The sequence below is a fragment of the Lutjanus erythropterus genome, chromosome 24 (assembly GCF_056507025.1).
Source record: "Lutjanus erythropterus isolate fLutEry1 chromosome 24, fLutEry1.hap2, whole genome shotgun sequence".
Taxonomy (NCBI): Eukaryota; Metazoa; Chordata; class Actinopteri; order Lutjaniformes; family Lutjanidae; genus Lutjanus; species Lutjanus erythropterus.
The window spans coordinates 10,259,409-10,273,882 of NC_139340.1; the positions used below are offsets into that span (position 1 = coordinate 10,259,409).

Sequence of the window (14,474 nt, forward strand, 5' to 3'; positions counted from 1 at the left end):
TGGCAGTAGTGCGTTGAGGAGCCAGTGCAGGATTTTAATAAGTGATTGATAGCTCCCGGGGAGATGAAGGAGACTGTAACACAAAGTGATATTTAGGATGCTGTTGTTGTAACAGTCGGTAGTTCTGAGGGTACTTTGTCTAAGAAAAGGTGAAGACACATAAATATAATTCTGTTTAGCGTGAAGTCTGTTGAATGTATGTAAACTACTGTATGATATATATACACACACACACAGAACACACCCACACACACACGATTACGATTCACAAATAGGCCCTTTGAGTTGCATCTAACAATATCTGCAAACATGTCATGAGAGAGACTCTCACGCTTGCAAGATTCAACATATGGACCACAAAATGTGGCATGCGTGTTGTGAATCATTTAGTCGCCTGAACATATGCCATACATATCAGACATGTCCTCGGAAAACTTGCTGCCATGCAGCGTAATGACAACTGTGAAAAGTCATCTCATAAAAGCTAACCTCTTCCACTTGACCTCTCTTGTCCTTTTTAGGAGGAGACAGGTGTCTTTAGGGGGAGAGAATAGTGTATATATATTGTACATGTATATATAGAGTGTATAAGGACAATACAATAATGGACATTCAAATGATTTATCATGTCTCAGCAAGAATTAGATTTTTTGGAGATTGAATGGCAAGCATTTTTCTGGGGACTGCTCAGAAATGAGGATGTGCATGATTGGTCAAATAATAAAACTTTGCTTCCCTTGCTAGTCGGCACCAGAAATACTGTCTTGAACTATTTATTAATATTTTATTAATGAAGAATGCCAGTTATTTGTTGTATCTAAGATTTCACGCACCTACCTGCCACCTATTTAAGAATGTGAACAGCTTAATAGGCTCTTAATATTTTTTTGGACATTTAACCTAGTTGATTAATAAACTGTGCTCAATTCTGACTGTTTTCTGAGTGCTCTCTTATTCTTAGAATAGTTGACTAGTCTAAATTAGAATTTCCATTTAGTCGACAAGGAAATTAGTCACAAGTAGCATCCCTACTCAGAGACCCCCCTCATCTGCGAGGTCACAATACATAATTTTATACAGTGAGGCTGAGCTTCAAAAAAATGTCTCACTAGAATGAAATAGCTACTACAGGGACTAACATCATCACAAATTTAGCCACAGAATCCATTAGAGTCTCAGCTTTCCAGTCATGCCCAATTTATGCAATGCCAATACTGTTTAGGGACCCCAGTATGCAGAAATGTTCAAATAAAATTTATACTGTATGCCAAAAAACTGCAGTTTTTGCCCTAAACTGCATGGAACAGGCATAAAGTGGTGAAAAGGGAGAACCCTTCTTATCTTGAGGTGAAAGGTCAAGAGAGGATAGTAATAATTACCATACCAGTTTCTCCCTTGCAAAAATTTAGCTTAACTTTAGAGCGTTATTTAGCTCCCTTCCAGAGAAGCTAACATAACATGGTTCGTAGCAATAGGTCATCTAGTTTCCTTTATTGTATACAATCTAGCTTTAAAACTGAGCAAGCTGCAGCCTCTGAAAGGCACTAAGGCTGGCCAAGGACACAGGCGTTCTCGTGGAGTGTAAGAGGTTAAAAAAAAATGAATGAGCAAACCTGAAATTATGAAACAACCACCTCAGACCACATCATTAAGTCCCCTTTGTATATTTGCTTGAGCAAACTACAGCACATTGTGTTTGACACACCCCGTTCAACTCCAATATCTGCAATGTGTGAGTGCAACAGCCACGGATGTATTCAGAGACACAATAGGTGGTGAAATAGAAAATAGAATTAATGTTTGAGGCTCAGCAGGGTGCAGCATGCAGCTTTTTTCTTCCCCATTACTCCTTCTGCTGGGGTGAGACTGAGAGAAAGAAACTAATTTTAGACACAATGCCCCGTGTCTGCTCGGGTCAGTGTGGTGTGTTTAAATTAAGTCTCGAGCCAGATGCTGATGACGCTGGAAACGATCATTTGCATTTAATTGGTGAGTCAGAGAGATCTGAAGCTGGTGCTCAAATCTACAGTGCAGTATGACTAAACAATTTCATTCATCTGAGGGACTGGTTTACATGCACAAAATATTACAGTTTTTGCTCTTATACTGAAAAAGACAATATCCTTACAAAGCTGTTTACCCGGCTAATGGAAATGAATATTCCACTCTAATATTCCTGCTTACATGCAGCTGTGTATACTCTGGATTTGTGATATTTGTGTACATCCAAAAACCTGATGATATCCAAGAGTCACACATGTCAAGCGGGGTAACCAGGAGCAATAAGTGCATGGTCCCAAAATGCAGACTTGAGACAGATCTGGTGCAGTTCAAAAGTTTTAATAAAAACAAGATCAAAACACGAAAGCTTGCGGAGCAAACAAAGGCGAACAATTTCAAAAGAACAAAGTCCAGTGTTCATGAAATCCCAAAGAATATCCACAAGCAAACACGAGGGAAAATGCTAGGAGGCTCGATGAAAAGGACAAAGTGCACAGGCAAGGAAAGGAGGGCAAGACACAAGACTAAATACAGAGGGAGGTTAATCAGGGGCAAAGGAGGGAAAACAACAGGACTTTAAACAGCAAGAGGACAGAAAGAAAACTAAAAAATCCTAAAGAAATGGTCTCTTAAAATTTTGTGAGGTAAATGAGCCAACATCAGCATTCTTAAGACAAAAATTTAAGGGAAACCTAACCTAAGTGGTATTATGCAACCAGGCACCAGGTGGAAAATTAGTGTGCCTGTAAACGTACTAAGTAATAAAAAGAAGTTGAGTTGGTGCTTTTGTTTCTGCAAAAGAATCACGATCAAAGGTTTGTCTCATCTGAGCCTACTGCTATGAGGCGCTGATAAAAAATACCATCTGATTCTGAGTCTGCAGCTGATCCCAAACCAACAAATCCAATTTATATTCCTAAGCATCTGCACAATACAGCAAAAACCCTGTTTATTGGGGCTTTTCCCTCCAAAGAGAAATTCCCTTTAGCGGTCGCGCCGGTGCAATATTACAACATCGCTCAATCGTGCAGCCGAAGCATTTCACATTTCCAACAGTTTGATTTAAACACAAGCTGACTGACTGTTAAAATGACACCTTAACAAAAGTAATGAACAGTAGCTCATGAGCGCTCGCATGCCCAGAGCTCTGATTCTAATTACCGTGCCTGGAGGATAAACATATACACCACAAATTGTTTAATTAGCTCATAATTCAGTCACAGATCCATGCTGTGTGCTGAGAACATTGTATGGAGCTATATTTGAGCGTGATATTGAAAGGGCTGAACCTTGCAGGAATATGCTGCCCTTTGAGTGCTGTTATTGGTGTGTGTGTACTGTACGTGTGCGTGTGTGTGTTCGCTCTCAGTGCCTCTCCAACCCTCTCATTCCTTGCCTGCAAAAACTCACCAGCGGCTTTGCACAACCAACGGACGTACAGTGGCCCTTGTTGCTATGATACCAGATAGTAATATTTGCATTGAATATTAATTGGGCCCTCAGATCCCCATGTTGGAGAGTGAAATGTCTTTCTGTAATGTGAGCATGATTTAGATGTCAGGGGAGAAGTAGAAGGAGAACAATAAACATTCATCCTTTGGTAAAAGCAGGACAAAACAGGCTTTGTGTCCTTTTGTTTTCTGCCTCCTGCTTTTGTGATTTTGCTGACGTTAAATAAAAAAAAAAACTGATTTGCATGTTGTCTTCTTTTACCTTAAGGAGTGTTTACCTGGGCTCCCAGTCCTCCTATTACTCACCAGCTCTAGAGGATAACATGGATAATTCTGCTGTGTCCCCACTTTGCCCCACACTCATTAATATAGAGAGAAAATTAAAGTGTGATTATAATTAGCTAATGAGTTAATGGCAGTTAATTTTATTTTTTATGGCATTTTTTAAATTAGACAGTAACATGGGGAGAAAGGAATCAATAGAGACAAAATGCTGATTGAAAACACACCTGCACAACATTTCAGCCACAGATGGTGGCAGGTGGTTGTCAGTCATGCAGGTACTTTGTCCAATCTTTCATTTGCATACATTTGGTACCCACAGCCTGCACAGAATTCTCGTGTCTGTGCCTCCTGGACACAAACCACGTTGCCTTTTGGTTTTTAGTTAATTCATTGTTCAACCTGATTTGGACATTTTTTTTGAGGCTGTCACTGGAAAATTGCAGTAGCCTACTTCATCATCATCGCTGCCGGGGAAAATCAAAGCCTTTCTTTTCTTCTGAATGACAGCAAGTCATGCTTCTCCCAAATGCAATTGATTTTGGCTCTTCTGGTGGACACAAATGGGCCTTTTCTATGACAGGAACTTGATGAGCCGTCACTTAAGGTTTAGGTGTATGGTTGGGTTGTTGGCTTCAGGTTAGAGGTCATTAAGTTCCTGTAGCAGGAAAAGAGCTAACAGAGGTCAGAAAACTGATGGGTTTTTACATATTTCTGAAGCACTGAAAGGTACAAAGTTTCAGAATTGCTCCAGTAGATTGCCTCAGTCCAAAGCCATGAAATTGGCTGCAGCAACATATTCCTTCACGCAATTATTAACAGTTATTGCCATTTGACCCTTCCATGCTAATGTAACCAAGTAAACTGACACAGGAAGAAGTGAGCATATATCTTTACTTTGCTCAGATTGCACAAAAAGCAGTGCTATAATGATGAGGGTGTTTCAGGGTCTGTGATAAATCGAAAAGCAGATCTCACTAATCTTATTGCAGAAAAAAGTACAAATAAAACATGAAGGAGTAAACTTTGTTTGACGGTAATCTGTTCTTCATACTATGACAGTTTTCCTAAAATTACACTTTGAAAAAATTATAATACATCTTTTAAGTCACATACCACAGACTTGAGTTGAGCTGTGTTTCAGGAAAAATTACATTTTGATCTCTAAATTTAGTTTTTATGAGATCTCAGGGGTTGTGACCCAGTGTAGTGACATCATGCTAATCTGTGCTGCTGTCTGCTTTAGTGTGTGAATTATTCTGCAATTAATTTCCCTCCTGATGGTCAGTTCACTGCTGGATGCCTATCAAGTGTCCTACTTCTGCCTTGCAACAGCACTAACATATGAATTTCAATGCATAGCCTGGTGCACCCCTGAAATAACCCTTTAAAACCTCCCATCTGGAGTCGTGGTCAATACATTTAATGTCACTGTGTGGAAGTGGTCCTGCTCAGCCACATCAAAGCAAAATGGGGAAATCCATGATGGCTGCAGAACGGATGGAATCGTCGCTGAGCGGCAGAGGCAATCGATAAGTAGCACCTAATGCATGGCTGCTCATTCCCTAGAAGGAGTCTGCATAATGCAACACATGGATCATCACCTCACACCGTCTAAAGGCTGCTGCTGCTACTACACACACTATAGAGCTGCTCCTCAGAATAGTAACATGATGGGTTTCACCGAGTTAAAATTACATCTGTAGCAGTTTGTTCATCTGTGATGTTCTCTTGAATTATGCAGAGTTATTCATAATTTGTGACCTCTGTCCATCTGCTAGTAAAAGTGCAAAACCAGGTCTCTAGAGTTAGCCGCGATAAAATGAGGCCAAGAAATACCAACTCTCTGCGGTAATCCCTGCGACGGCAGAGGTTGCGTGTAGGCAGAGAGAGACGTAAACAAATTCTGGACCTCAGCAGCAGATTTGCAGGGACGCCCACTTAGATATTCAGATAAGCATGAATAGACTTTAATTCAAAGAGGCCTGCTCCATCAGGGATTGCCCTTGTGCTCAGGCTGAGCAATTAGCTCCCATAGAAAGTGAAAGAGGAAGGCCTTATCAGTGACACGTACACGTCTGCACAAGCACACGCTTGCAAATTGAAAAGCTTATACGTTCACGCATGGTTTCAGTCTGCACAAATACACACAGACAACACTTGCTTATATACTCGCAACACACGCATCCCCACTCTTTTCTCCAGACACCCCATGAGGCAATGGGGCCTGTTAGGGGCCTCATCCAATTACAGTCATCTAGAGGTGACCTCTGGTCCTCCACGCTGCTGCTTTATATGTCACAGACAGAAGGAGAGAGACACAGAAGAGAGTGGAGGCATCAAGAGCGTGTTTGAGAGCACCGCAGGGGAATGGCATTATACAGTATTACACCGACAGCTCTGGGATGCGGAGCGCGCTCCAGCACTGCTCCAGTAGTTCATCAGGCCATCCTGGCAGGCTATGAGCTATAATTGGGCCAGACCTTTGAGATGATGGCGGGCTAACACATCAGTGTCTGCTAAACGTTGGTGTCAACATGCCAAAGGAGCTGTCTAGCAGGGATTTCCTGCGCTGCAATGCTGCAAGTAAAAGTGGACGCACATGCTGGAGAGCACGACAAGTCACATCAAGGCTTAAAGGGAAAGTTCTGATTTTTTGAAGTGGGGTTTTATGAGGTACTTCTTTATCATCAGTGTATTACCTACAGTTGATGGTGGTTGGCATGCTCCTAGGTTGGAGAAGATGCACGTGTACTTGTGCAGGAAGCTCAGCAATGTATTGCTGTGGACAGGGTTAGCAGCAAAATGTATTTTAGCCAACTAAAAAAGGCCCACCTAAAACTTGAGAAGTTATGTTTTTGCCAAAGGAGTTTGATGGCTTGGGAGAGAGTGATATCTGGCTTATATAAAAGCAGTTTCCTGTCAGAAAAGGCTGTCTGACAGCAAGGTAAAGTGGTGAAAATATTCTAAGTATAGTGTACGAGTGGGAGTTTGTCAACCTCCATGTACTGTAGGTAATACACTGCCTATAGATAAGTACCTCACACAACCCCACTGCAAATAATTCAAACTATGCCTTTAAGCCTGACGCTACAAAGGTTAAAGATTCCAGACAAATGTTTTGCATTATACCATCTAGCAGGGCGTGCAACATTAATACAGGCTCATGTCACGAACTTATGACACAGTGGGGAATGGATAAAGGCACAAATTGATGTGGATGTGAGAAAAGGTTACAAGTAAAAGGTCATGACTGGCTGTTACATTACTATCACTCCATTTCTCCCGCTTTGCTCTTCTCATGTGATGACTTCTTTCTTCTGTACATGTGAGACCAGAAATGTTTATATTTTCTGCATGGCGCTAACAAGGCAAGGATTAGGGAATATAAGCGTTCACAATATGTAATTCTATCTTGCGTAAACCTCCTTTTCTCCACCTCTTTAGGGTTCCTACATATTTTCCATTCCATATTTCCATTCCAGACCTCCCTGCAGATCTTTTAGACCAGAGGTTTTCAAACCTTTTGTGCCCCTTGCACACCAAAGGGCTCTAAAATCTCAGGGCACGTCTGTATTCACATCTGTGCCAAATAGCCTCTATACCAACACGTGTTATTACTCTGTTATCATTTATTTTTATTCACTAATGTCAAATAAAATTTGAAGCGCAGCATCAACACACCCATTTAAAAAAGGTCATGAACTGAAAATGAGGTAATGCTATGTATGTATTTATGCAATTCAATGATATTGCCGCACTGTCTTTCAAACTAATTTGGCCGCAGACGTCCAGATGTAGTATAGCTATAAGGCACTTGGGGCAGAGCAGTGTTGCAGGCTGTGACGTACAAACATAGAGATAACTCTGCACAGAAGCGTGCATTCAGTTGTCCAAACATCACTAAACACTCTGCTTGAATTATTTTTTTTAGGAAATAGAGGTTTATATTTTAGAAAACAGAATAGGGGCAACAGTCTGCAACATTTTTCTATAGTCTCTTCTCTTTTTTTCATGTAAATGACTAAAATCAAATTCAGTACTTCTCCATACTGCATAGGAACCCTTTGTCTTTACTCACGTTGGTCAGCCTTGGATGGTGACGTGTGGTTGAGTCTCTCCAGTGAGTCACTGCTGCCTTCATCCAGGATGTAATCAAAGTTAAGGATGAACATCATCACCACGCCCTCCTCGTTCTTCACCGGGATGATATGGGTGGCACACAGGAAGTCTGAACCTACCCAACAGGAAATTAAATCAAGGTTAGAGATTGGTAATAAACTTTTATGCTTCGTGTTTGATGGACTTGGTACAAGAGGCACTGCAATCAGTTAGAGAAGGCTGAAATTATGAGCCCCATCAATCTAGAAGACAAGCTCACCTGATTTAAAATTCATGACTTAATTATTTTCCGAGCAAAACAAAATGGTAAAAGCCGAACAAAGACTCAAAGTAACACAACAGTTTTTCAGATACAGTGCAGTTTGACCCTGGAGCTTTCCATTAACACTCTTTGACATTCAAACATCTTATTCCAGATAAAGCTGTGTGCGCAGAAACGCCGGGCAGAGAAATGAGGGGGAAAAAGGTCATGAGGTCCGCTGAGAGGAAAGCCTCTGGAGCTGAATGATTACATATATCAAGACATGCCCAGAGTCCATCCCTGCTACGGCTCACTACAGTCAAATACAGTGCAAACATCCATTCACCTCCAGTTAACATTACTGCCTTATTCAATTACTATTCTTTACTGTGTCACCCCGGATGACTGGACATGCAAAGTCATCACTGCATAACATGTAAGGTGTCATCCATGAACTGTAATAATGGATAACATGAACAAGCTAATACCGTATGCTGTGAGACTTGATGGCTAAATGCTGAGGAGACACAGTAAAATAGAAAAATCATGCACTGAACTTACTGTGCATTTTGGAGCACTGCCAAACTGTCATGAATATTTAATGACATAATGAAAATACGTGTAACAAGCTGCTAATGTCACCAGAATAAAGATTTTTCAAATGAGAGAAACCTTTCATTCAATTATCCTTTTCCCCACATTAATTAGTAGATCATCATTTTTTGTTTACTCTCTGAATCCATGAAAATATTCTGAACAAATCACTTATGTAGTAGGGATGTTAATGATTAACCATTATTGAATTTATCATCATTAAGACTTTAACCAATTAAAATATATTAATCAGCAATTAATTAATGGCAGTAATTGTGCCTCATTTGGCATTGTTTTGTCAGGCAAAATTGTTTGCACATGTAAAGTTAAGCCCATTATCTTGCAAACAAAAGCCCACAGTTCCAAAAATACACACTCTGGAGTTGGAGCTCAGTGACTGCCTCCCTTGCTGCCTGCCAGACTCAATTTAACAGTTAAAAAGATCGATGCCTTTTAGAAGATTATTAATGAAACATTTATTCTGGCCAGGAATATAAATTTCAAAGGAGGACACTGTGGCTGTAGCGTTGTTGTCAGAGTAGCGAGTATTTCAATTTAGCATGTTTCCTTAATCTTTGATGAAATGAAAAAACAAACGAGACTTCCCCTATTGGTTATGGAAAATGCACAAAATTTACAACCCTATATAATTCCTGCTTTTAGTTAGTAATTAAAAATGTCCTGTTTGTTTTGTAAAATATGTAAAAGTATTACTGATGTGATTTCACTCACTATAACATACTAGGTTGAACTTTGGGCATATCATGTTGTGTCTGAAAGGGTATAAGCTCAGGCCTAAATCCTCCTCATAACATGCCTACCCCCAACTCCCATGTCCTGACTTTCACCCATTCTCATCTGGTCACCCTGGTAACGTGTATGCTTGGCGTGCATTGCCTCAAAAATATGGCAACCACAAATGATTCTCACAATTTGGTCTCGGGGAGAAAAAATTAATTGCTCTCAGTTCTTAAACCTCAATTATGAGAGTTGCCGTTGGCTCTGCAGTGGGAGGTAAATTAGTCGCTCGTGCCTCGTGCCTAAATGTTCCTAATTTATCAAACGGCAGACAAGAGGTTAACGGAGATGAAACAGGAAGGTGCGTGTTTACACCAACTGTCTTGTCTTAGGCCTCAAATTAATATTATCATTCAGAAATGGGGATAAAAATAGACTTGGCTTCATTGATGTGTTTCAGCTTAAACAGCGGTATCTCTGGTTGCCAGCGTTGGCTAGATGCAGTGTTGAGAAGCAAGCTGTGCCCAGGATCACTGATGTAGAAAATGAAATGTATATTAAGTTTTAAATAATGAACGTGGACATCTCTGGAAGATGCTCTCCCTCACATTAAGCTCTAAGTCCTGCTGTCACCAGGAGGCTATTTATAGCTCACCCAGCAGGCACCCGGCCTACAGCATTTCTTTTCTGGGGAAACACAGACACACTGCTGCACAAGCATCTCTGACTCCACTCACATTAATGTGTGCGTACTGTGCGAATATGTGTGCACATACTGCCACACACAAACAAAATAATTGCAGAATACCAGCTTTCTTCCAGTCATTTTCTCATATTGTATCGCTCCAAAAATCCTATTGTGCAGCAACATTACAGACGAACTGCTTCTCACGAACGGCTTCAACAGACTGGGGTGTGATTTATGTATTGGGGAGCCCTGATTCCGCTGGGCTAAGCAGTAACCTGCCCCTAATAGTACATCAGTGTCACCGAGAGTGGATGGAGCCATTAATTTCAGTCACTGGGACTGGGGGGGACAAGCAGTATCACGCCTCCCCTGCCTTTCGTGACAATATGCAAAAGAGGCCCTGACTTCAAGTGGAGGTGTCTCATGGTTTCCAGGAACAGACTGGATGTACTGGAGCTGAGGGGAAGACATACTGTACACAGCAAAGACAGGGTACAGGGCCTTGAGTAAAGTTTGAAAAAGAACAAAAAAAAAAGCTCAACTTTTGTGAAGAAAACTCAGATGATCTTGTATACTTGTCTAACACTGACAAATTATGATTAAATTCTTCTACTTCAGTACAAAAGACCTTGTAAGTAATAAAATTATGTCAGTCTTGAACCCTTTATCTGCAGACATGAAAGTCTAAAAGTGCGTTTTATCTCCTCGAGCACAAGGAGCAGCAACGACAGTGACGAGTGTCCTATTATTTGAAACCCTGACGATTCATTCTGTTTGCAAATTAAAATTAAAACGATCGACGTGTGTCTCCATGGAAACAAGTGAGCGCTCCGGAGAAACCAAAACTTCCTGTGCCAAGTTGGATATTAGTCTCATTTGTCTCCAGCACAAAAGCAACTTCAAAATGTTTCTCAAATGAAATGAGATCATCTTTTTTTTCCTGCTGAACAGGAACATCTGTCAGTTTATGGAGAAATCAGACAAAGTGAGAGAAATGTTCCTCTCACAATGGCCGATTTCTATTGAGTTTAAATACACAATTCAGGATGAAACAACAAGTTAAGGATCTTCTTTTTGCTGTGTATGCACCAGTATACAGCATCAAGGACCATTTCGCCTGCAGCAATGCTTCAGGTACAGTACAGACAGAGAAAGCTGTAGCTAAAGAGGCTAAATTCAAGGCCAAACACGTGCACATGTACATTTGCATACGCACATGTACAACCACACATAGGCAAAACAAATTCCTCCAAACTAAAAACACTCCTGTGCAAAAACATGAGTCCAATACACACACATAAATTCACGTACACACACTACTGAGTGTTTAGTTTAACCTCTGCATGCCTCAGGAGGGGACGTAACCCCAGCTTTGTAAAGCAATCTGTGTGCATTTGTGTGTGCGTACTCTAAAAATAAGCCGCTTGGAAACCATAGGCATTTATAATTCATAGGACCTAAGTATTATGTTCAAGAAAGCATAATGGTTGGACTTGTTTAGGCAATATAAGAATGAGAAGAGGCTCTCTGCTTATATGTGTGTTTGTTTGTGTGTGTGTGTGTGTGTGAAGGAGAGAGAGACATGGCTTAAAATAGATACAAATCAGAAATGCATGACCAAAATTGACTCAAAAAACATCTAAATTCAATTAATTAGGTTGTGAAGAGTAAGCAGTGGGCAATTTGAGGGAGAATGACGTGGGATGCCATCCCCCTTGTGAGCAAAATGACCAAAATGCATCCCACTTCTTAACCTGCCACCCTCCCCTCTCCATCCCCTGGTAGCAGAGGGGTCATTAAGTTGAATGTGTTAGCCTAGATTGGCTGACTTATTGATCCTTCATCCGACACACTGGGGAAGTCAGAATCTACAGGCCTGACCATGGCTCTGAAATATATATCAGTACTGATACTGCTTATAATTGTGGGGTATACTGTACAGTGCTGCATGTGGGGTTGACAAGAGAACAAGTGCAGGTATGTGTGTGTGCACAAGTGTGTGTGTGTGTGTTCTAGTTGCATTAACCTCCACTGTGACTTGCGTGTCTGTCTATTTGTGCTTTAAATCTGCATCCAAATGTAAAAATGACAATACCTACTACTGCTGTTAGTGGTACGAGTCAGAGTGGTGCTCATTTCATTTTTCCATTACTCTCAAAGATGTACATAAGTGTGTGATGAGGCACAACAGAATGAAGCCATTCTCAAATAAAATAAATCTGTTAACACGATTTATTTTCCATTTCCCTCTTTCCCCTCCATTTCCCATTATCACTGACTTCTTTTCACTCAGTATCTGCCTCCATCACTCTTTCTCCTGCTTTTTTCTCCTCCATGTCCTTGTCTGTCACTCTCTGCCTCCTTCACTGTTATTAAATCCATCCTAGTTCTCATTTGTTTTCTTTTTCTGTTGCTGTTTCTCTCGCTATCCTTGCGTCTCCCTTCAGCCTCAGCGTGTCTCCTCTCTGTCTCCCTATGTCTCCCTGGCTGAGAAATGAGATAGCTGTCCAGGTCCTCTGCAGGAAGGCCACCTGACGTGTTATAAGTGGACAGATCAAACAGATCCCCGGCGCCACTGCCGATGCAAATTTCTGCCTGTCTTCCTGCATATCCTGCCTCGGCGGAGGGTCAAAGACAAACACACACATGCATGCACACACTCACGCAAACAGAAATAACATTTACATTTCTCAGTTGCACACACTGGCATGGAGACAGAAAAGCATGCACACACGCAAACACTAATGAGGTTCACAGATCTGAGTATGAAGCACAGACAGACAACGACAGACACAAAAACACAGTGGCTCACATACAGCCTGCCGGCAGCATTAATTAGCAGAATGTTCTCTGTCCAACTAAATCTAATAAGCAGGCGATGGAGCTGGTTTACACGGTGCAGTGTAATGAGAGAACGCACCTTTGAAAGGCACTAAAACAGCTTTAGTCAGTCTCTCTGACCTGAATATTCATAGCGAGCTGCAGAGCAAAACACAGTTAAGCATCCTAATGTGATACATCAGGTGCCATCGCTGCTTCTTCAGAAAGACGTTTAGAAAAACAACATGACTCAGCATGACTTCTCCTCCTCAAAATCTACAGTCATGGATGGATGGGCTGAAACAGAAACAAAATCTCCTCTTTTCTGGTCTCTAATCCTCCGAGGACGGTGGATTTGAGGAAAGTGCTGACTTGCAGTTTGTGAAGGAGGCAAACAATCTCAAACTTTGCCAAGGTGAAAGTGAGCTGATAAACACAGAGCTGCCAGTCACCCGCATAAACATCAGAAAATCCTTGAACCAAACCACAGTGAATCCTATATATTTACACTCAACAGAAATATAAACACAACACTTCTTATTTTGCTCCCATATTTCATGAGTTGTCAAAGATCTACGACTTCTTCTGTGCACACAAAAAGTTTCTTTCTCATCATTACAAATGTGTAAAAATCCATGTCAGTGAGCACAGTGTGTCATAGAGATGCTGCACAGGTGTGGCTTGGACTTTAATTAAAGGCCACTTAAAATGTGCAGTTTCATCTTGAAAAAATGACATTTATTAGGCACTGACCTAGAGCTATTTCACATAGGGTTACATATAATATTTTTCCCCACTCTGATTGGCTTGTACTCATTGTTTTTGTTGGTTGGATTGGTTAGGTTTAGACATAAGGAGTGACTGGTTATGATTAGGGCAAGAATATTAGGGTAACCCTATCTGAGAACTTAGACATTATGTCTTTATTAAATTGCTCAAAACATTTAATTGATTATCAAAATGGTTGGCAAGTAATTAAACGGTTGAATAAAAATCAACCTATTATTGCAGCTCTATAGTTCAGTGCCTTCAAGATGAAACTGGACATTTTCAAGTGTTCTTTTCTTGTGACCAGTCCAAGGCACATCATCCTGCTGTTTAATCAGCATCTCTATATGCCACAACTGTGCGGTGGATGGAACAGTTGTGCAAAGGAGAAGTGCTCATTAACACAAACTGTAAAGCATTTTTGAACAAACTTTGTGAGAAATAACCCTTTTGTGTGCATAGAATAAGTCTTGTTTTTTTTTTTTTTACTTCAACACATAAAAAATAGGGCCAAAAAGAAAAGTTTTAGAGAACAGCCTGATAAGCCTACTGTTTTGCTCGTGCATTGTTGCACTGGCCTGGTGTGTCAAAGTCAAGCCATGAGCCTTAAGCCTGAGTGGAAACGTGGGTCTTATCGATTTAAACATTTTCCACTCGGCTTCATTTCCTCTCTGACGCGGCACAGCCTACCTGGATTAATAGGGCTACCTGGTAATCTCTTGCTACACAGATGGCTCGGCAGGATGACAGCACAGCGTGGCACCAAGTG

General features: G+C 41.0%; 1 protein-coding gene across 2 annotated transcripts in view; it reads right to left on the reverse strand.

Annotated features, from left to right (window-relative positions):
* Positions 1-14,474, reverse strand: part of LOC146304731 (voltage-gated inwardly rectifying potassium channel KCNH7-like) — an 85,205-nt gene that overhangs the window by 47,615 nt on the left and 23,116 nt on the right. For both annotated transcript variants that reach the window (XM_084713444.1, XM_084713443.1), the window contains exon 3: positions 7,816-7,971. In XM_084713444.1, coding sequence (XP_084569570.1) covers positions 7,816-7,971 — 156 coding nt within the window. The remainder of the gene's footprint in view (positions 1-7,815; positions 7,972-14,474) is intronic.